This window comes from Brachypodium distachyon, chromosome 4, assembly GCF_000005505.3.
Source record: "Brachypodium distachyon strain Bd21 chromosome 4, Brachypodium_distachyon_v3.0, whole genome shotgun sequence".
NCBI classification, from domain to species: domain Eukaryota; kingdom Viridiplantae; phylum Streptophyta; class Magnoliopsida; order Poales; family Poaceae; genus Brachypodium; species Brachypodium distachyon.
This window is the reverse complement of record NC_016134.3, coordinates 10,258,857-10,281,764: the sequence shown is the minus strand read 5'-3', so window position 1 is coordinate 10,281,764 and position 22,908 is coordinate 10,258,857. Positions and strand designations below refer to the sequence as shown.

Below are 22,908 nucleotides of genomic sequence, written 5' to 3'. Positions count from 1 at the left end.
CCCCGGAAAACCCTAGCCGCCCCCATTTCACATTTTTCCTCTCGTTTTTTCCGGTCTCACCTGAGACGGCGGTGGCGCCAACGGCGACGCGCACGCGTGCGACGGCGGCGGTCCGGCGCGGGGGCGGCGCTCGCCGGAGCAGCGTGCGCTGGACTTCGTCCCGCGCGCTGCTCCGTCGAGTGGAGCCGCCGGCACCGGCGTTAGTGGCGGGAGGCGACAGGTGGCCGACGAAGGGGCTGCGAGAACCAGCCGCTGGTGAGCTTTCCCACGTGCAGGAGCAGCATGGTGGCGGCGGCGGCGCCCTCGCACGCTGGTTTTGCCGTGCGGCTCCTCCCCGAGGGGAGGATAGGCGTCGCCGTGGTCCCTTTCATGGCGGCGGCTGGCGGCATCTTTTGGAGGCGACGGCGGCATCCTTTGTCCAAGACTTGGAACGCCGTCGTCCATGAGCAGTGCGCCGTCAAACATAAGGTAAATACATAGCAAAAACTTTCAATTTGACATTCTAGGGTTCGGGGATTTGGGGAAATTTCTTAGGGTTTTGCAATTTGACTCCCCTCCTTCTAATCTCTTGCTGAATGCTATTCGTGAGTGAGCCCATTAACACCACGGCATGAATCAATCCGATTGCAATTTTAGAACATTAAGAGTGTTAATCTAACCTTAATTAAACGTTAACAGAATAGCATTAACACAATTAGTATTAACGTTAAGCAGATTAGCATCAACAGAAGCAAACCGGATTAATTTCGTAATTAGACTCTAATTAGACCAGATTAGGCTCTGATACCAATGTTAAGACTTAATGATCGTTAGATTAAACTTAAACAAACACTGGTCATCATTAGAGTACTAACACGAGGAAGATTTAGAGAAGATATAACCATACGTGCGATGGAGGAGGATGCCATGGTTGGAGAGAGGAAGTAGTCGCACGATGGAGATAGCGGCGTCCTTCCGGTCTGTACCGGCACTGCCCGGTCACCGGAGCAGACGTCGTGGTTGGAGTCGATCTTCCCGATGCTTCAGCGCTTGCCCAGATCGGAAGGGTCGTTGAGATTTTTGGGTTTTGGCGAAGCCCTCACGAAGATGGATAAAAACTTCATGAGAGTGCCGGCCTCCCCTTTTATATGTAGCTGCACGTCAGGGACCGAAACCAACATTGGTTAGAGCCTCCGATTAAGGCACGTTTGACTCGGGAGTGACCCGTTGGGGCTTCCTCGTACTTATCCTCTCGATCAATTTATTTAACCCAGATCAATATTCCAACAGGCTGTACTCATGCTTACTGTGGTTTTGACTGTTCATAAGCCTAAGTAGTATGCCCTACTTTTGATTTTTTAAACCAACTTGTTTAGAGTGTTTTATACCGATCTCTTTTCAGAACAGCCTATTGTATCATTTTGTGTATGTATATGCTTACTTTGGTTTTGGTATGTACGGCTACCGTGTTTTTTTTTTTGAAACAGTGGGCGCTCCTAACCGATTTCCATTAAAGAATACAACAAGGTTCTACCGAAAGAAAACAGTGTCTGAGAAAAACAAAACTGGAAAGACAAAAACAGCACGCATAGCTACACCACTTGCCAAACAAAAGGACCAGAGCAAGCAGCAACTTTCAGTTAGCAATCCTTCTGGTTGTAGTCGCCCAGCCCTGATACGCCGCATAAGCCTCCCTGATCGCCTTCTTAAGCTTCAGCACTCCCGCCAGCAGCTTTCTTCGATTTTGTTCTTTCTGCAAGGGGGGCCACAAAGTCAGGTGATTGCACATAGCATATATTACAGTTGCTGGGTCTGAAGGGAACTGGTGTTCAAAGCAAGCTGTGTTTCTGGTTTTCCAGATTGTCCAGACAACTGCCACTCCCCCACACAGCACCAGCTTGCGCTGATTAGTTGGGAAAGAAGCCAGCCAAGCCCCAAGCATATCAGTTGTGCTCTCAGGTGGCCGAACAAAGCCAAAAGCACAGACAACTACCTGCCATATGAGCCTCGCAAGCGAGCAAGAGAACAGGAGATGATCAGTTGTTTCAAACGCAGCACAGAAATGGCAGTGCTCATCTCCTGTCCACCCCCTTCTGAGCAGATTATCCTTGGTTAAGATACTATTTTTAAGCATCAGCCACAAGAAGATCTTGATCTTCAAGGGGATTTTCAAATCCCACATCTTCTTGTAATGAACCACATCCAGGCCTCTCAGTTGAGTGTACAGTGAGTGTACTGAGAACTCCCCATTGGAGCACAGCTTCCATCTGACTCTGTCTTCTTCTTCATTAAATTGAAACTCAAGAAATCTTCTCTGAAACTCTTGCCATTGATCAAAATAGGTGCCAAGCAGAGTCCTCCTGAACTGAACATTCTGAATTCCACCTTCTCTCACTGCCAGGACAGTCACCTGTTTTTCGTATGCAATATGATACAGTCTTGGGAATTTACTGACTAGAGCCATTCCATCCAGCCAGATATCCTCTCAGAACAGAGTTTTTGCACCGTTTCCCACCACCCTGGTAATGCACTGCTGAAAGATATGATTCACAGCCAGGCTTTGCCAAAAATGAGATCCACCTCCCTGATCCCAAGTAGCCAGAATCTGTCTTTGTAAATATTTTTTAGTCAACATCTCCTGCCATAACCCTTCGGTGTTTTCCAATTTCCACAGCCATTTGCAGAGCAAACTCTTATTCATGTCCTGTAAGTCCAAGATCCCCAGACCACCACTGGCTTTAGGAAGACAAACAGTAGGCCAGTTCACAAGGTGATACTTCTTCTTACCATTATGTTCCTGCCACAATAACCTGGATCTAAATTGATCCAGTCTTTTGATCACCCCTTTAGGAGCTTCCAAAAAGAGAGCATACATAGGGAAACACTACTAAGGCAGGCATTAAGAAGGACAGCCCTTCCACCAATAGATAGCAGATTCCCTTTCCAACCACTAAGCTTCTTATCCATCTTCTCTTCAAGAGGTTTCCATTGGGACGAGCTTAGCCTCTTGACATCAACTGGGATGCCCAAATATGTCAGAGGCAGGGAGCCCACATTGCAAATAAAAATCTCACCGTAATCCACACTTCTCTGTACAGCCTCTCCCATACAATAGATCTCACTCTCATGAAAGTTTATTTTCAAACCAGAAACTTGCTCAAAGATGCAAAGTATGAACTTCAAGTTCCTAGCATTGATGATGTCATCCTTAAGCAAGAAAATGGTTTTATCAGCATGCTGTAGGATAGTTAAACCCCCATCAATTAGATGGGGCACCAAACCTTCCAGCATACCTTGATTCACTGCTTTTTCAATGAGCATGTATAGCCCATCAGCAATGATGTCAAACAAAAGTGGGGAAAGTGGGTCCCCCTGTCTGACACCTTTGTAAGTGGGGAAATAGGGGCCAATTTGATCATTAAATTTGATAGCAACCCTCCCCCCTCTCACAGTCTGCAAAGTCCAATCATGCCAAAGATCTCCAAAACCTTTAGCTTGCATCATTTGATAGAGAAATGGCCATTTGACATTGTCATAGGCCTTCTCAAAATCAATCTTCAGAAGCAAACCAGATTGTTTGGTTTGGTGGATTTCATGAACAGCTTCATGTAAGAGAACAATCCCTTCCATTATATATCTGTCCTTAATGAAACCAGTCTGGGTATTTGCAATAACAGATCCAATAATCTTACCCAATCTATTAGCTAAAACTTTTGTCAGTATCTTGTGACTGACATTCATTAAACAGATAGGTCTGAATTTCTAAATAACCCACGGCTACCGTGGTATCAGTTAATCATGGACTGCTTGTATCTGTTTTGTTATGTCAAGTAAAGTCGTATTTTTCCAGTCACTCTGTTTTGTCATCTTTAATTATCAGTATGGTGTGCCAGTAATTTTTCCATTTTTTATAACTTTTGAACCCTTAAATAGCGCCAGAGCAAGCATATGTATACTACCACACAATATTTTATATAGTTTTAATTATAGTGCAAATAACCTTTTTGTTTCAGGGTCAATTACGCGATGGGTCTGAAGTTGCCATCAAAGCATATACTCCATCTTTTAGTTATTTCTCAATCAGCCGAGAAATAGCATAACCGGAAAAAGAAAGCTAGTACCGAGAGAAAAGAGAAAGGAGACGGAACGACGGCGAGAAACGCGCAGAAGCCGACCCCGCGAACGGACAGCTGTGTAACCGTATAGGCCCGACGTGTCCAACCCAACAGCCGCAGGCAGGCCACCGGCCAACGGGAACGCCAAGCCGCACTGCCAGTTACTGCCGATGACAACGGGCCCGAGGCGACAAGAAAATTGTAGTAGAAGGCATTCGCATGGCCATGTCGATCAATTCGGTCGCGGATGCCTGCAGGAGCTGCGTGCACTCTGCCTTTTCGGATGGAATAATCGTGCATTCGTGTTTTTCGAGACGGCTAATATAGTTTACGGAGTGCTAGTACTAGTTTACTTCTGACCGAATTACTAGTTTATTTCTCTCACTCGGTTTGATGCCACGCAACGGACGCGACTATATATAGTCGGCGTGACTATTTACTAACCAGTGCGGTACCAGTGCTGCAATGGAGCTTGCGACCGTGGCGCATCTGAGCCGGTACGCCGGCGGTCTCATCTCCAAGATCACGCGGGCGGCGAGGACGGCGCGGCAGAACAAGAAGGACTGCGCTCACCTGGCGTGCCGCGTGTCCGTGATCGCCGGCCTGCTGCCTCACCTGCAGGACCCGGAGACGGCGCGGGCGCTGGCCGGGCTCGGCGGCACGCTCAGGGACGCGCACGAGCTCGTCCTCGCGTGCTGCCGGAAGAAGAGGAGCGCGGCATTCTTGTTCCGTCGCTTGTTCGACGCCGACAGGCACGCCGAGCGGTTCGGGGAGATCAACGGCAGGATCGACTCCCACCTCATCCTCATCCCTTTGCTCACCCACGTCTCCATCGCCCGCCGCCTCGACCAAATCCTAGGAGCAGCTCGTTCCTGTTCGCACGGTTCCATCTTGTCACGTCAGGCCAGTGTCCTGTCGATCGACTTTCCCTGTCGTACTAGCATTTAATTCCTTGTCTGTGCTGCTTCGTGCATCCACTTGCGTGTGCTAGGAAATAAATTAAGCCGCGGACCGGAGGCGAGCTTCGTAATTGGCGTCGAGGAACACTCGTTCTTTTGCTTTGTACTTACTAATCGTCGTGTTATCTTTAGTCAGCAAAAATTGAACTCCGTACGCTATCTTTGGTCATCATCCAGGCTCCGTACGTGGGATGGGCATCACAGAAGTTCTGCCTTGTCAGATACCCTGAGTTTTGTTTCTACTATGATGAGATGGAGGGAGTGATTTTCTTTTGGAGTAAAGCAGGTTATAAAAGCATCTCCTCAGCAGCCCTGAGGGCCCCCCAAACCAGTTATGGCCGCGCCTGGATAAAAAAAACGAACCCTGCCAGGCTCACCAAATGAAATTTTGCACCGTCGCAGCCAAATAAAACAGCCGGCAACCCCAGGCCGAAACCAACCCACAAGGAGGCGAGCAGGAGCGTTGGCGGCACGCGTTATTGTGACAGGCCCAGCTTGTCGGCGAACATTAATCGCTCTAACCGGCTTCTCCTCGGCTACCGAAGCGATTAATGACGGTTCGCCGGGTCAAAGCCCACCGGTTGCCACGCGACCGCTCCCCGGCGCATTCCCAACACAATCTCGCCGTGTTCCCAACACCTGCCGTTCCTCATTCCTTGGCTATAAAAAGCAGCCCCTCCCCTGGCGGTGCTCGCCATTCCTCTCCTCTCTCTCTCCTCGCCCTTTCGTCTCTCGCCGCACCCACGAGAAGATGGCCGGCGGCGGCAACAACACCTGTTGCCTGGTCCCGCTAGTCCCCCACCGTCGCCGAGGCGAAGGCGCTGCACGAGCACGACAACCCGGCACCGCCGGACTGCAAGCTGCCGGGCGGCTGGGCTCTCTCCCTCGGTGTCATCCCGACGCTGCCGGTGCTGCAAGGGCGAGCCGGCAGCAAGCCATCACCGCCCTCTTCTAGCAGGGCCTGACAACGGAGGAGCGCGAGCTGCCGGAGTGGAATCGCCACACCGGCAGACTTTGCCGACCAGCATGATGCCGTCAGGGCCTAGTACAAGAGCCAAGGCCAGCGCGTGCCACCGCCGAGGCATAAAATCGCGAGGCACATACGTTCTGGGAAGTGCCGGGGTGCACACTGGCGGCGGTGATGGCGCACAACGCCACCAGCACCCCTGCCTGCCTGGAGACCCCGGCGGCCACGACGCCGGAGGTCGGCCCGCCCCGCTGGGTGGCCTGCTCCGTCGGCTTCCTCCGGCTCCTCCTCCCGCAACGGCTCCTTCCCTCGTGGGCGTCGGGCAGCGTCGTCGCCGCGCAGCCACCTCCAGCTCGTTAGGCCAAAGGTAGAGCCAGAGTGGGCGCCGGAGCCGGAATAAGAGCGCCCCGTGCTCAAGTTCCGTCGCAACGGTGACCCGGAGGAGTTCTCGGGCCGGCACGCGACAAAGCGTGCCAGCGAGGAGGAAGCCAAGGAGGCGCGCCGCCTCTCCCTCACCATGACGGAGGCCGGGATCCTTGCCTGGAGCGAGACCGAGGCCAAGAAGGAAGCGGCCGAGAAGAAACGGCGAAGGGGGCGGCGGTGAAGAAAGAGCCCGGCGTCATCGTCCTTGACAGCGACAACGAGGAAGACCATGATGACTTCGACTTCGACGCCTATCTGAACGATGACTAGGGCTAGGGTTTTAGTTTTTTTGTATTAAATGTCACCCAGTTTAAATGAAATGTCGCCCAGTTTGATGAAATGTGCCAAATTTATATTTTCTTGGAATTTCTGTGGGAGAAACGAAAAAAAAATCCAATCGTCCAGACAATACAACAGACGCCATGTTGTTCGGTGGTGATTTCAACATTCTTAGATGTGATGGGAAAACAATAAGATTATTTCAATGGTGGGATACATTCTCCTACCTTTAATTTTATCATAAACTCGTAGTACCTCCTTTCCGGTCTACAGGGGCTACGTGTATTCATAGATCACTAATTCAATCAATATAATATAACATACATTCGATATTCCAACATGACCAGAAGCTTTCTCGCGCTTTGGGCTTCTCGTGCTTTGGGACGGAGCGCGCCCTCTAGTCCTCCACTCCTTCCCTTATCTTTTTTGTAACGTCTCTTCTTTTCTTCCACTCGCCATCATTGCTCCTCCATGCTCTGTAGGCATGCTCGTCCCTCGACGCCACCGGGAGGCCTCGTCGCTCATCGTCGGTAGGTTTGCTGGGGGGAGGGGGGGAGCCGCAGAAGATGGATTGAGTCTTCGCCGGGAGGCCCTGACGTGGTTATGACTAACCACGCACTCGACTCGAGTATACCCGTCACGGCCATGCATGCTGGGGCCCACAAGGAAGTCTACTACGACAACAAGAGTCCATATGCTCAACTTGCGGCTCAAGACAAAGAAGGCTAAACATAGTATATCTCAACAATGTATTCGACTTGGACTCTACCTAGGACCTGGTCTCCTGCATATATTAAGGGACCAGAAGGGGGAGTCAAGATCAACCAATCTAGCATAGAAGCCGCCTAGACGCACTCGCCAGATCGAATCTGTGCATCTAGCCCTCGCGGCTCCCTTATAGTCGACTCATCAATACAATCCAGACAAGCAAGACGTAGTGATATTACCTTCCGATGGCCCCGAACCTGGGTAAATCGTGTCTCCTGTGTCCTTGTTAGCCGACGAGATCGCCAACACATACACTCGAAACTTTCCTAGATACAAGTCCAGTAATATGAACATTGTCGAAGTCACCCCTTCGTCATTGGCGTCGTTTGTGGGAAAGACATGTGTTGTCAACTCAGGCGGAGTCGATGACCTTCGGCTCCTTCCACTTCACCGCCACCCTCCAGCCAGGCGTGCAGTCTTCGATGCGCTCAACGCCGGCGTGGATCTCGTGTTCGGGGATTTCCATCTTCGAGCCGACCAATCTGGCATCCTCCGACTGCCGGATCCGACTCCTCCTCCTCCTACTGCCTTCACCACCTTCACCCAAAAAGGTCTTGCCGCTAGACCAGACGGGCCCTCTTGACGAAGCAGAACAGATCCCCGTTGAGATCTATTCCGACCCTCAAGCTAATCGCTCCCCACGCGCAGAAAGCCCCGTCCCTAGCGACTGCTCAGAGCGAAAAAGCTGCCACAGCACAACGATCTCCCACCCCCATGCACCATCGCCCAAATCTTCGTGACAAACCTGGTTGCCCTGAAGCCGACGCCACCAGCACCCGCGGATGGCACCCAAACATCGCAAGGTGAGCCGCCAAGAAAGCACGAGTCCAAGCAACTCTCGACACTGGGATACCCATGAAGGATCCGACCCTTGCGGAGTTGTAGTTATACGCCAATTCCCTCTCAAAGGCTTGTCGCGATCTAGTCAAAGAAAAGGAAGAATTCATGAAGGTGCAGAAGCAAGAAGCCGAAAGGTTGAAAAAGCTAGATGAAAATGCACGAGCACGTAAAAAAGCTCGACCGGAATCACCCGACCCCTCGGACGGAGGCACTCCTTCGCGAGGCGACTCGCGCCGGAAATCGGGAGCACGGAAAAAAGGACTGAGATCCCGCACGGTGTGCCATGCGCCCCGGTATCCACCGTTCAATTCAATCCGACGGACAGCAGTGACTGAAGGCTCATGACGAGCGCACGCATGGGGCACGAGCGGTTGTTTCTCGACAGAGGACTGCGGCTTCGCCGGCCGTCGCCGCATGCGCCGACCGCCGCCGCAGGATAGAGCACTCCAGCCCCTTTGCACCCACTGCGACGTGCTCATCCATCCCGCGATGCCGGCTCCCTCCGCGCCCCCTGCGACCAACCCGCGCCGCCGGCTTCCTTCTTTCCCCATGCAACCACCCCCGGCTGCTCCCAAAATTCAGAAGGAAAGGAGAAGCTTCAGGCTTGCCGAACTACAGGCTTGAAGACAGAGCAGAGACATTTAGATAACACGGGGGCACTGAATAATTGAAATTCTGACCATGTACTAGAGAAAACTGAGATTCTACATGGAGTTTCAGTTCAGAGTTGCCAGTAAAACTGAGGAGAACAGTTTCACAAACAAATTAGTCGCAGGTTTCATTTCTGAAGCACTGAAATCTGTTACACAAGCAAAATCTGAACAATCTAGAAACAGATTACACAAGCAGTAGCTGAACACTTGCTCCCGTCCCTCTCCTGCAATTGCAATCAAATCCTGTGAAATTGGACAGCACATCACCCCAATCAACAAGAGTTTGCTCAAACAGGACATCATACACACCACTCAATTGCGCATGACATCACAAAATCCAGAAAAAAACAAAGGAATATGATACCTACTGCTGCTGGAGTCTTCCGACGCCTGGAGCTCGATGCCACTGCTATAGGAGGAGGGGTAAGGCTGGCGGCGGCTACCAGACAGTGGGTGGAGTGGTCGCAGGGAAGTGGATGGATCCGACGAGGCGAGGTCGCATGGGGGAGGCCGTCGGAGCTGTGCGCGGAGGAGGAGGAAGGCGGAGCGGTACGCAGCGGAGGAAGCAGTAGGAACGGGGGAGGAGGATCGAACGGGGGACGGCGGAGTTTGCTCCCTTCCTCTCCGGCGGCGGCGGCGGCCGGAAAGCTCCTGCGGCGTGGCTTCAGTTCTGTCATTTCTGTGCGAGAAGACCCTCGAAGGGTTTTTTCCCTCGTCATGGGGCTTCAGTCGCTGCTGTTCATCGGATGGAATTGAACGGTGGATACCGAGCATGGCACACCGTGCCCTGCCACTGGATCTCAGTCCCTAAAAAAGGGAGCCGGATCCAGGGCCCTGCCGTGGTGAAGTCATCGCGTGTCCTGCGGCCTTCCATCCATCATTCACTGAGATCGAACGGCTAGCAGCTCATAACATGTAAAAATCCCACGAGTGCAACAGAGGAAGCAGCAGGAGCGACGAGAAGAACTTCGTGGGCTTCTTCGGCCGAAATTGCGGCTTCTCCTCCACCCCCGGTCCGACGGCCTCCCTCACCCCGCCTCTCCGTGCCCCGACTTCCTCCGCCCGCCCCACCTCTCCCCGCCCCGACGGTCTCGTCTGCCCGCCTCTCCTGGCTCCGACGGTGGGAGAAATTGGTCGACGGCCTCGTCCGCCCGCTTCTCCTCAGCCCCGGTCCCACGGCCTCTCTCCCCGGCTCTCCACGCCCCGACGGCCTCGGCCACCCACTGCCGTCAGCAGTGGAAGTAAAAAGAAGAATGGAATCACAATCTGAATTTGAGACAAGGAAGAATTTGAGGCAACTTATAAATATCAATTGCTCAGACCGTATATTTTGTCCTTGTAAAAATTCAGTTCTTCAGATTTGACTTTCAAGGTTTTAAAACCTGTTGTATGCCCTATTGTTTAGATTTCTAAAAGTGTTCAGATTTTGATTGTATATTTTGTCTTTGCAAAATTTACGATTGTTCAGAATTTCAGATGGCTTGTATAAACCTGCTGCTGTACTACTGTTCTTCTGTCTAAACCTCCTGTTCAAGTCGTTGTGTCTAAAATCGTTTCCGGCCGTCCGATCTCAGTGAACGGTGGATGGAAGGCAGCAGGACACACGATGCCTTCACCATGGCAGGTCACTCGATCCGGCTCCGTAAAAAAGGTTGATCCCTTTTTGGGTTCAGCGGCTTTCTGCTTTGTGAGTCTCGAGATCAGTCGTGGCCTCGCGGGAGTACTGAGTTTTCAGAATAAAAAGAGTATGTTTGGAAATTCCACACAAAAGGAATCCTCCCACATATACCACCCAACCCAGCCCAAGATGCGGCCCACTATACAGAGGACCCGCCTCCCTCCCAAGCGCCGCCGCCGTCGCGACACGCTCGCCGGCGAGCCACCACTCTATGCAACTTGCTCTTGCTGCGCGCGCCGTCCCACCCCCCAGCTTAAGCTCTCGGCCGGGCGGCCCCTCTGAGCTAAAGCGCGGGCACCGGAGATGAGGCTTCCCGTCCCGCGGCGGCCGGCCGGGCCCCCTTCCTGTCGGCAGCGAGGTTTTCCCGGCCGCACGATGCGCTCTACAAGGCGGTGGCATCCGCGCTCTACAGGCTCCACGATGCGCTCTACAGGGCGCTCCAGGCCGTCATGGAGTGCGAGGAGGACGGCGCCGTCGCCCGCCGCTTCAACGCCGGCAAGGTGTCTGATGAGCTTCGTAAGTTGGACAAGAGTATCGGGGACAGGGTACTGGACGTGATCCTTTCCACGAGCCTGCACACCAACAGCATCCTGCTTCGTGCGTAGCAGTCGAAACATGATGGGGATGAAGGACTACTGCTTCACCCGCTTCCTCAAATTCAGGTAACAAGCAAGTAATTACCACAGTTACATTCAACTGTCAGTATATTATGAAGTCCAAATTGCAGTCAGGAGACCACCGGAATCTGAATTTGAGAGGGAAATTAGTTGCAGTTTAATTCGGGATTGATGAATTTCATCTCGTTATTGATCATTCATCATTTCAGTAATCTCCGGCACAGTCATACAGATATAGGAGTATATAGCTATGCACACTTTCTCTTGGATTTTTTCTGTTTTCTTAACCTGTACCTGCTAATCTCAGGAGGGCTCTTCGACAAACTCTTTCATGGAAAGGGAGCCTGCTGCCACATCATCAGGTAAGATCGTGTATATTGTTATATATTTTCAGAAGAGAAACAACACCCATCCTCTGCATCATCTTGGCATTACTCTGTCTGTTATGGGCGGGATGCGCTGTTATTGTAAGAAATAGCCTCTGCACATATGCCATGTCTGTTTTCTTGAATTGTCCTATTGATCTGGGCATCTCGCTTCTGTAGACGTATGGTGTTGATTATTTGCTTTTACGTCGTACACAGGTCTCAGAAAGTTCAATTTGTCTGAATTGGAGGCCGCTACGAATAACTTTTCAGAAGAGAACTTGATTGGAGAAAGTGACTCTTGTACTGTATACAAGGTATCCTCCAATCTGCTTTCATGATTTGCCAAGTAATCTTGTTTTAAGTTTTCCAGCTGTATATCATTAAGGTCCAGTCAATGTCCGGGGCTGTACTCATGGTTACTGTGGTTTGGACTGTTCATAAGCCTAAGTTGTATGCCCTACTTTTGATTTTTTAAACCAACTTGTTTAGAGTGTTTTATACCGATCTCTTTTCAGAACAGCCTATTATATCATTTTGTGTATGTATATGCTTACTGTGGTTTTGGTACGTACGGCTACCATGGTATCAGTTAATCATGAACTGCTTGTATCTGTTTTGTGTATGTCAAGTAAAGTCGTATTTTTCCAGTCACTCTGTTTGGTTATCTTTAATTATAAGTATGGTGTTCCTGTAAAATTTTCCCTTTTTTATAACTTTTGAACCCTTAAATAGCGCCAGAGCAAGCATATGTATACAATTATACTACCACACAATACATTTATATAGTTTTAATTATAGTCCAAATAACCTTTTTGATTCAGGGTAAATTACGTGATGGGTTTGAAGTTGCCATCAAAGCATATAGTGAGATGCAGTACAAGGCTTGCCGAAAAGAATGTGAAAATGAGGAGTATATCGCAGGAAAGCTTCTGCATAAAAATATTGTGGAACTTGTGGGGTGTTGCTCTTCTGGTGGATTATTTTACCAGGTCTATGAATACATGCACAACCGAAGCTTGTCTGATCACTTGCATGGTATGTTCCCCTTCCAACTAAAATCTTTCTAATCCCTTCTCTCCCTCTCTCTGCTCTGTGTAATTAATTAGTTCAATTTTGCAGGCAGTAAGATACAGTGGCCAAAGATCTTCAATGCTATTATCCAAGGGATTGCCATTGGTGTAGATTATCTTCATGAGCAATGCGGATTAGGCATCGTGCATCTTCATTTAAAGCCGAGCAGCATACTCTTGTTTCATGACTACACTCCCAAGATTTGTGATTTTAGCATCTCCAATATGTTACCTGATTCTGCCAAGGAAGGGACTGTTGATACCGTAATAGGGACATGGTATGTAGTAATCAAGATGGCATCACCTATATTAGTACTTTGGTTTTCATTTTGCCTGTGAAATGATTTTCTGCGATCGGTCCTTTTCAGGGGTTTCACAGCTCCCGAATACATGCTGTCTCGTAGGTTCTCAATCAAGAGTGGCGTCTACAGCTTTGTTGTCATCCTCCTCGAGCTCCTCACTGGATGGAGCAGACATCAGGAAGCAAAAAACTGCAAGGACCCTGTAAATGTGTTGGTAAGAACTACGCCATCTTGTTAGTTCGTTTCTTGCTTGTAATAACTCTTTGATTTCCTTACCGGATCAGTGAGAAATCCCTTTTGTTCTTTTAAAAATCGTTTTGTTGCTGTAGACACTAACTAGTTCCTGTCCTAGCAGCTACATACATACTTACATGTGTCCTTTTTGTGCAGGTTTGGGGGTTGTGGAAAACGGGAAAGCTGGAGGAGTGTGTTGACCCAAGGCTCGCTCGTGCCACTGGCGTAACAGAATCGCAGGTTGAGGAGATGAAGAGGTGCATCCACGTGGCATTGCTCTGCGTTGAAGAGGACCCGGCGCTGCGTCCTGACATGTCCGACGTGCTCCGAATGCTCAGAGACAACAGCCCGATCACTGGCAGGCGTTCCCCGTGATGCCCGGCTTACACCATATGATCAAGGATAGATGATCGATCTGTAAAGCTATAGTAGGGTAGAGTATAGCAGTGTGTCTCTGTTTTGCCCGGTTTTTGTTGATTCATCGAGTTGTAAATCAAAGGCCAGACTGTATATAAGCCGGCCTGTGGAAACGGTAGTTTTTTTTACCTGTTTTTGCCCAACTAATAGATAGAGCCATTGTTTTCTTTTCCACACAAATAGATAGATAATGCCATAGTTTTGTTTTCCATATGAAACTATTGTTTGAAAAGTAAGGCAATCTGTCCTGGTCATTTGCTATCTCTTCTCATGATCAATATATTTTGATGGCTGTCTTTCTATCTGTGAACTGAATCTCTGATCTATCTATGTTTTATCATTCCTAGATGTAACTGGTAGATGCATATTGTCTTGCGAATGTATTGGTCATATCAAATGCTTTCCTTCTCTGCAGAGGCATTTTGACACACTACCAATCTTCCATACATGACATATGTATTGTCGAAACGTTTTGACATCATATTACTTCATACATGCCCTGTGCTAGCATTGTCATATAATGGTTGTTTTTGGAAGAACCATCTCAAAGTGTTACCTATCCAAGGCAGCCTGACACTCCTCTTGAAAAGACCCGTCTATCCGTGATGGTGTGCAACGGATAGCCAATTCATACCCGCCCTGAGGGCCCTTCCTGTACTATGGTCTGACATTTTGTGCTCAAATAGTCAAGGCAACATGATTCAAACAAAAATGAAATGAATAAATCAACAAAAGGCTCAAGTGATCTCCACATATACTTTGAACAATAGCAATACCATACAAATACATACTATTTGCACTCTTTACATTCAAGGCTGACAACAAGAACACTAACTCATAGTATGTACGAACTCCAAAATTGACAAAACAAAACACAACAGTACACCGATGTAGAGTTGGAAAACTGTCCTGCCAGAGAGTCTTGTTTCCAGGGTTGCTCATCAGCCAAGACGAAACAACAAACGCCACAGGTAGAAAAGGAGGAGTCTTTCTAAGCCACAGCGGGTGCCCAGGAGCAGCAGGACGAGAATGAGGAGCACGACAACACGAGTCTCAATGTTTGAATCCCTGGCCTCACGACGAAAGTCCACATCCTCGGGAACCGCCGCCGTCCACTCGATCTGGCAAGGGATCGAGCTAGTTGCTCTTTCAGGAATTGACGGTGAGGCCGGCTGGATGGCATACGACTGATTGGACAAGCTTTGGTCGTTGTGCGTGTTTCCATAGCCCTGATGCTACAACAAAATGTCAGAATCCACCAGAAGAGAAATTCAGGTCGACGACAATACGATAATTAACGAAGGTAAGCAGTAGCAATTAATTACTAAATTAAGACATACGATCAAACTCGAAGTAGTAGTGGAGTATTATATACCTCCTGGATCTGCATTTGGGGCAGCGGGCGAGGTAGTCTCTGATGCTCCATGTGGTGGGCGTGCATCATTATATGGCGCTAGTAGGAAGTAATTAAAGTCATCAAATTGGGTGGGGCATATATGATCACCTCTTGCTAGAACCAGAAGGCAGGATAGTATAATATATATACCTGAATCCGCAGATGCTCCATGTGGTAGAGGTGCATTGTATACACGAGGCCGTTGGTGTAGATGCTGGTGACGAGGAGCACGTCCATGATCCGGTCCTTGATGTCCTTGTTCAGCACACGCAGCTGGGCCGAAACCTTGGCGGCTTTGAGGAGGCGGATCAGGGCGCCGCAGTCCCTCTGGCAGGCCTTGACGCCCTCGAGGGCCTCGCGGAGTGCCTCGCGGAGGTCGTCGAGCACGGAGGCCACCGCCGGGTGCTGCCGTGTGGCCTCCGCCAGCGTGTGCGCCCCGGCGGCGAGCGTGGCGTGGAGCTTGCCTGCGCGCCTGGCGATCTGGAGGCAGTCCTCCTTGTTCTGCTTCGCCGTGCTCGCGCTGGCCCTGATGGCGACGACCAGGGTGAAGATGAGCTTCAGCACGCCCCCGCCCACCGCCAGATCCATGGCTCGCGCTTCGATCCGATCCGATCCGAGTCTGCAATCCCCAAAGAGTAGAAGAAATGGATTAGAGACCATATATATGCCCCTTGGGTGAGGGAGTTCGTAGAACTAGCTAGGGTCTGTCATCTATGTGTGTTGGGGCAAGATCATGATGCTAGTGAACTGGTCTGTGTCTTTGGGGAATTGGGGATGCATGTGGATTGGCAGTTTGGGGTAATTACATGTATATAGACAATTTTTAGAAATAGATACATTCATTTTTGAGCAAATTTAAGACAAGAATTATGAAACGGAAAAAATAACAGTGAGTACTCACTAAAACAATAGTTACTTCCAAGTAAGATGGGAGTAGTAAGCACCCAAAATGGATCAAAATCGACGAGGCAGGGAGGGGGCCGGGCGAGACTTACTCAGCGGTATTGTAGAGAAGAGAGACTTTGCTTTGCGTCCGACTTCCCTTTCCTTTTTTCCTTTTTGCTATGTATGAACTATGAAGCGGAGGAATGGCGGGGGCTACGTATATATAGAACGTGTGTGCTGCCGGGTACGGGCTTTGGCCGCTTGGCCAAGCGGGTTTTAATAAAGCCCGACACCCCTGTGGCTGTGGGCACAACAACCACACGACTGCAAGAACGTCACGAGCACAAGGACTTGGACGCCGACGTGGTGTCCAACATCCGCGGGCCGGGCCGCCGGGCCCTGAGATAAAAATCCACGCCGGCGGGCTTAGCCTGCGGGAAAGCGACAGTCGCGCCGTGAATTGGGAGTGTATATATACCTCAGAGAGGCTCTAATTAACTACGTTCGTTCCTGCGACTTGACGTGTAAGAGATTTCCAAGTAATTAAGCTGGATTTCCGAATAAATCCCTGGGCCTTGCGTGGGCCCAACGGAAGGAACGTCCGACTGCGTGTGTGTATGCGCGTGATTGGTCAGCAGCGCTGGCGTTGTCCACCGGTGAACCGCATCTCTCCCAGGCTGCAACCGGAGTACTGCAGAATGGATGCCGACATCTATCTAGCAAATAATACACGTACGCCTTGAGCCTCGCAAACACAGCTTCTCCCCTTCGGCCCGGTCTTGTATCTCTAAAAATGGCATTGACCTGAGAGCATATCTAGAGTGGTTGTTTCAAACATGTTCCCCAAAACTAATTTTTAGAGATACAGGAGAGATAAGATTTTTTTGAAAAAAATCGTGCCGTTCTCCAACAGGTTTTCAAAAGATCAGGTTCTCTCTCATAGGTTCCCTAGGCTCACGATGGAAGGCTCCATCTTCAGGCCTTGTTTCGTGCTAGCATTTTTTTTAATGTTTTTTAGGTATTACGCACCCCAAATTAGAAAATACTAAAAACCGTAAAATGGTTTTTTTTGTAGGAAGCGATTGGAGGGAATTATCCATATTTCTTTTACACAAAAGATGCCTCATTTTTATTAATTAATAACCTTGTATTAGTGTTTTGGGAGTACTCAATGAACATCCAATCGTCTTAAATATCAACACACTAGTGTAAAAATTACATTACTCCCAAAGAAGGCCTCGGGATCAGTGATCGCCGCCCTCCGCTTGTTCTGGCGAGTGATCGAGCTAGTTGTTGTCTCTGAAATTGACGGGATGCTTGGATGGGGGGCCATGCCTGGATGCCATATAACGATTGGACAAGTTTTGGTGGTGCGTGTATCCATTGAACTGCTGCTACGACAATCCATCGAAAGAGAAATTCAGGTCGAAGACAATTCAATAATATAAGGTGCGTCGGGGACCGGAGACTGTTCTACAGTAATACTCCCTCTGTCCCATCACCAGTACAAAACAGGCTATACGCGACCCCATCAGTGGCGTGTTTAAAAAATCCGTCACTGATGGCTTTCTTGAGAAACCCCAAAATAAAAAACACGACCCATCAGTGGCGGCTCCTCAAAACCCCGCCACTGATGACCCCCTATCAGTGGCCAGTCTATTAGTGACGGTTTTTCAAGCAAAACCCGTCACTGATGACCCACCTTTCAGTGGCGGGTTCTAGTTAAAAACCCGCCACTAATACCATCCAGGAGAGTGCTGAAATTTGAAAAAATCATAACTAATTCATAAAAAAACAGAAAAATGTGATTATTTTTTCTTAAGTTACATCTTGCTATGCCAAACAATATATCCAAAGAGAGTTACAACCTTTTGGTTTTAAAAAGTGACTTTCCATTTTCTAAATGCAAAAATGAAGTATTTTATGAAGCAAGTACAATTAGTATGTTTCAAAATGATTCGTATCCAATTTTCACACGAAGTAGACTGTATTTCATTGCTAGTGTCCAAAACTTTGGAACTTTCTAGCTTTATAGCTACTTTATTCCATTTAAATGAATTTTTAGCTATTTCCTAAAAGTAATTCAAATTTGAACTACTTGGATACCTCGCCGGATCCATGGCGCCCACCGGGCTGGAACTCGCCAGATCCGGCATCCCTCGATCACGGCGCCGTCCCCGAGCCCGCGCTCCATCGGATTTGCGAGCCCGTCCGCCGCCGGATCCCACCGACCACAAAGACCAGCAACCGGAGAAGCTGAGCGCGGACAGCATCAGGTTTTTTTTTCTCTCAATCTTTTTTTGGTTTTTTTCTCTCACCATCTCTTTCTCTCATTCTTCTGTAGATCCCCGTCGCCGGAGAGGATGCCGCTCGCCGCCGCTGCCCCCAAAGAGCGCCTCCTCCGCCAATCTCCTTGAGGCGTGGCGGGCACTGGGTTCAGGCGGGCTGCAGTGGCAATTTTTTTTGACGAAAATACAAATTTGTTCTGTGATTTGTTCTATGGAGTATGTGCTTCGTCCATTGAATTGTGAATTTTTGATTCATTGCGTGCGGGCCTGTGGCCTGCTTTTTTTTTAATTCATAAAAATGCTATCAGTGTTGGGTGTATATGTGACCGCCATTGACGGGGACGTGTATCAGTGGCGTGTTATGCACCCGCCATTGATGGAAAACCCATCAGTGGCCAGTAATTATTGTCGTTTGGTGCACACGCCACCGATGGCAAATTTCACCCGACACTAATGGCCTGTATGTAGTAGTGCATACTAAATGAGTTTCTGTTACATGTATCTAGACGCTTTTTAGGCATAGATACATCCATATTGGGGCAAATTTGAGTCACTTAATATGGATGGAGGGAGTACGTAATAATCCCTCCACTCCTCATAAATATAAAAACCAAAATGATGGATTTTATCCTATTTTCAAATTTGACCAGGTTTATAGAAAAATTCTACTAAGATGTAGAACACTAAATGAGTATACTCCATCCGTCCAACAAAAGATGTCTCAAGTTTGTCAAAATTTGGATGTATCTAGACATGACTTAGTGTATAGATGCATTCAAATTTGGACAAAGTTGAGACATCCTTTGTTGGACGGAGGGAGTAAAAAATAATTTCTAACTTCTAATGTCAGCAAATTTGTCTATAAATTTAATCAAATTTGATTTTTTATTTTTCTATAAATTTAATCGAATTTGATTCTTTTTGTGTACTTAGTACAAATTGTTCTTATATTTAGGAACGAAAGCCATACATCTTTTTTGAGTTAGCAGCTTTTATGCAGATAGGGAGCGGGAGGGTTCCGGAACACAGCCTCCAATGCTCAAGCTTATACTAATAATACTAAAGCAGGCGCTGGTATCTTTATGCATCGGATTGGAGGTGAACAAAAGTATGATGTTTTCGTGGAGGCTTCCTCATTTGCAGGTTCAACACTTGAAGCAGAGGCTCAAGCGCTGGAGCTGGCAGCATAGATTGGAGCAGCCATGAGAGTTCATCGGCCGAATTTCTTAACTGATAGCGATGTCCTTGCAGAAGCCGTGGTAAAAAACGACCCGATCAACCATCCAGGACATTGGTCTATAAAACCAAATCTGCACCAACTTCTCACCTATATTCAAAATTTGGATGCAAGAGTTATCAAAATTAGAAGAGAAAACAACAAGGTTGGTCACAGGCAATTAGCACAGGAGTTTACAAACTTCATAATGTTCAAGCTTGCTTTTATAGTTGTGTAGGGTTAGCAACTTAGCACATAATCCATCATCTTCTTGCCTGTAAAAGCTGTTATCACCTCTCTGAAAGTGCAGGTTTGCACATTGTTGTTAGCGACGTGTCTATGAAGTTGTAATAAAATGTCCTTTTGCCAAAAAAAAAATAGGACAAAAGAATATACTAACTAATACTACTACGGCAATTGTTCGGTCGAGCACGCTATTTTGTCTTCCGGCTGCTGGGGCCCCGGCTGGCAGTGAGCGTAGTATAATGGCATCAGAGGCAAACTTGGGTTGACCTCGACGATCCAGGTCGGTGCCAGCTACGGCTTCGACGCGCACTTACAGGCTTACAGCTGAGCTGAGGATAGAGAGGAAGCATCGATCATATCTATCCATCTAGGCCTTAATTTCTTGCCCGTGAAGCTCACCGGGCTTACGTGCGTACGTGCGTAGGCCTTGTAGCTGGTGGTTGTCCTGTCCCTAGTCATCGACAGAGATCCATTCAGATTCAGTGCTATAACGGAGCGATTAATCCTGTCCGTCGATACGTCCCACCCCCTATCCCACCCTACACGTCGTTGATTATTCTCCATCGACCCATCGTTCAGAATCAGACGCCCGGACGTACGTACGCTACTCGATCCCAAGCAAGTTAAGCTTGTAGGTCCCAGTCGATCCCTCGTGCATTTGATTTCTTTGATTTGAGTACTGTACTGCAATACTCCACCTTTCGTTTCGTTGAACAGCAGGAGATCTACCATTTTTTTTGCCCATATATAGCAACGCCATGAAAGACGTCTAGGAGTAAAGGTACACAATTTGAAAAATAGAAAATTTTGTTCGGCAGACCCTGGAGGCTAGCCGACCCGCGGGCCTCTCCCCGCTTTTTTGCTTCCTTTGCCCCCCGCCCCCACCCTTATCCCGAGGAGCACTCTTAGCTCTTCCTTGTACAGTTAAGCATTTGCCGAAGGCCTGAAATTTGGTCAAAGAATTCGAACTCGGGGGTCGCATGGCCCAATTTTTGTGGACGTGCGTAAAACGAAAATTGAAATCTCTTGCCGTATAGAAGATTAGGCTGGAGAGGTTGTATTGAGGGAAACCGCACACCGTCCTTAGGACGTGGCTTCATGTATATATATAAGAGGAATAGTACAAGTACATGAGTACAAGACATATACAGAAGCTACATACGTATACAAACTCTAACACCCTCCCTCAATCTTAACCGTGTCAAGTAGGTTTAGATTGCGCCTACAACCTTCAAACAATGGAAAGGATAGAGGCTTGATGAAGATATCAGCAAGTTGATCTTTAGAGGAGATGAACTTGATCTGAAGTAGGTTTCGTGCAACACGTTCCCTCACAAAATGATAATCAACTTCGATGTGCTTGGTGCGTGCATGAAACACTGGATTTGAAGACAAATATGTAGCACCAATGTTATCACACCAAATGACTGGAGGCTGGTCTTGAGATATACCCAACTCCTGAAGCAAGGATTGTACCCAGATGAGTTCAGCAGTCGCATTAGCCACTGCTTTGTATTCGGCCTCAGTGCTACTACGAGAGACAGTGGACTGTTTGCGAGCATTCCAGGCTATCAAATTAGACCCAAGGAATACAGCATATCCCCCCGTGGAGCGATGGTCATCAGGACTCCCAGCCTAGTCAGCATCACTGAAAGCAGACAGCTGGTCAGAGGAGTGTGACCGAAGATGCAAACCATAAGACGCAGCGAGACGCACATAACGAAGGATGCGTTTAACTACGGTCCAATGAGAATCTCGTGGAGCATGAAGAAACTAGCAAACACGGTTGACAGCAAAAGAAATATCTGGCTGAGTGATAGTCAGATACTGAAGTCCTCCAACAATAGTGCGGTACTCAGTGGCATCATCAGGAGTCAGAGGATCACCATCATCAATAGATAGGCGGTCAGTCGCAGCCATAAGCGTGTGCGATGGCTTGCACTTAAGCATGCCAGCACGCCGTAATAAATCCAGGGAGTATTTCTTCTGAGTAAGTGACAAACCAGAAGAACTGTGAGTAACCTCGACACCAAGAAAAAAATGCAGACGACCAAGATCCTTGACCACAAAATCTCCCTGAAGAGCCAGAACGAGACGATCTGCAGCAGACGCGGATGAACTGACAAGAATAATGTCATCAACATAGACCAGGAGGTACATAGTGACTGCAGGTCGCTGGAGCAAAAACAAGGACGTGTCCGCTGTTGATGGGGTAAAGCCATGAGAGCGAAGAGCTGAAGCAAGCTTGGCATGCCAGGCACGGGGCGCCTGTTTAAGACCATACAGAGACTTGACCAAGTGGCAGAGATGTGTAGGTCGATAAGGGTCAACAAACCTTGGAGGCTGCTTCATATAGACCTCTTCCTCTAGCACACCATGAAGAAAAGCATTCTGAACATCCAACTGCCTGAGAGACCATCCTCGAGTGACTGCCAAGGATAATAAAAGACGGATGGTGGTAGGCTTGATAACCGGACTGAAGGTGTCCTCATAATCAAGACCATATCGCTGCTTGAACCCCTTCGCAACAAGTCTGGCTTTGTAGCGTTCAATGGAACATTGGCATGCTGCTTGACCTTAAAAACCTACTTGGAGTCGATGACATTGAGACCAGGTCGTGGCGGGACAAGGCACCATGTTTCATTTTTTAGAAGCGCCTGAAACTCCTGTTCCATAGCAGTCCGCCAGTGTGGAATACTCATGGCAGCCTGATAAGAGCGAGGCTCGGTCGCGGGGTCAGCGACGGCATGGGCCACTGCGACTGCGCGTGTGAGGTCGACGAGGTGGAGGCGGTGCAGCACGCGTCGGAGCCGTGTCAACAGCAGACGAGGCAGCAGGCATCGTTGCGTCAGGAGACGTTGCCGAGCTCGAGCTTGGTCCAGCATCGGGCGAAGACGGCCCATGCGCGGGCGCAGGCGAGGAAGGCCCAGCATCGGGCGAAGGCGGCCCACGTGCGGGCGCAGGCGAGGGCGCCCCTGGCGCTGCCGACGCTGGCCCATCAGCCACGCCCGGGTTTGCTGGCCCATCAGCCACGTGAGGAGTGGCCGAACCAGCAGATGGGCTGGCCGGCTCAGCTGGACCCGACCCAACATGGTCGTTGTTGAACCCACGTGCATGCGCAGGCTCGCGATCGATCGGATCGTTCAGGAGACCGACCGAATTGTCCAGGAGCTGCAACCGTGCGCCTCGTCCGGTACCTGCACCGTGG

At 49.0% G+C, this 22,908-nt stretch overlaps 3 protein-coding genes and 1 long non-coding RNA gene across 6 annotated transcripts; 2 read left to right on the top strand and 2 right to left on the bottom strand.

Moving 5' to 3' along the window:
• The first annotated feature begins 4,005 nt into the window (after window positions 1-4,005).
• Window positions 4,006-5,096, top strand: LOC100835253. The gene is made up of 2 exons (XM_010240712.3): window positions 4,006-4,016; window positions 4,553-5,096. Exons 1-2 carry the CDS (start codon window positions 4,006-4,008, stop codon window positions 5,040-5,042), a joined length of 501 nt encoding a protein of 166 aa, XP_010239014.2. The 3' UTR covers window positions 5,043-5,096.
• A 3,898-nt stretch (window positions 5,097-8,994) lies between these two features.
• On the bottom strand, window positions 8,995-9,734 carry LOC112268971. The gene is made up of 2 exons (XR_002960578.1): window positions 9,348-9,734; window positions 8,995-9,226 (listed from the first exon to the last, which is right to left on the bottom strand). It is a non-coding gene; the product is annotated as an uncharacterized LOC112268971 (long non-coding RNA).
• A 1,026-nt stretch (window positions 9,735-10,760) lies between these two features.
• LOC104584452 (cysteine-rich receptor-like protein kinase 19) lies at window positions 10,761-13,965 on the top strand. Of its 2 annotated transcripts, XM_024455400.1 has the most exons (8): window positions 10,761-11,323; window positions 11,586-11,590; window positions 11,638-11,745; window positions 11,863-11,960; window positions 12,468-12,681; window positions 12,766-12,994; window positions 13,085-13,232; window positions 13,409-13,965. In XM_024455400.1, the coding sequence occupies exons 1-8, from the start codon at window positions 11,277-11,279 to the stop codon at window positions 13,625-13,627; spliced, it is 1,068 nt and encodes a 355-aa protein (XP_024311168.1). In that variant the 5' UTR covers window positions 10,761-11,276; the 3' UTR covers window positions 13,628-13,965. The 2 variants fall into 2 exon arrangements, with proteins under 2 accessions (XP_024311168.1, XP_010237438.1); XM_010239136.3 differs by having other exon boundaries at window positions 10,764-11,323; window positions 11,586-11,640.
• Window positions 13,966-14,390: 425 nt separating this feature from the next.
• Window positions 14,391-16,181, bottom strand: LOC104584451. 2 transcript variants are annotated; one of them, XM_010239134.3, is made up of 4 exons: window positions 16,061-16,181; window positions 15,216-15,684; window positions 15,045-15,122; window positions 14,391-14,904 (listed from the first exon to the last, which is right to left on the bottom strand). In XM_010239134.3, the coding sequence occupies exons 2-4, from the start codon at window positions 15,651-15,653 to the stop codon at window positions 14,611-14,613; spliced, it is 810 nt and encodes a 269-aa protein (XP_010237436.1). In that variant the 5' UTR covers window positions 15,654-15,684; window positions 16,061-16,181; the 3' UTR covers window positions 14,391-14,610. The 2 variants fall into 2 exon arrangements, with proteins under 2 accessions (XP_010237436.1, XP_014757955.2); XM_014902469.2 differs by having other exon boundaries at window positions 14,391-14,898.
• Between the last annotated feature and the right edge of the window lie 6,727 nt (window positions 16,182-22,908).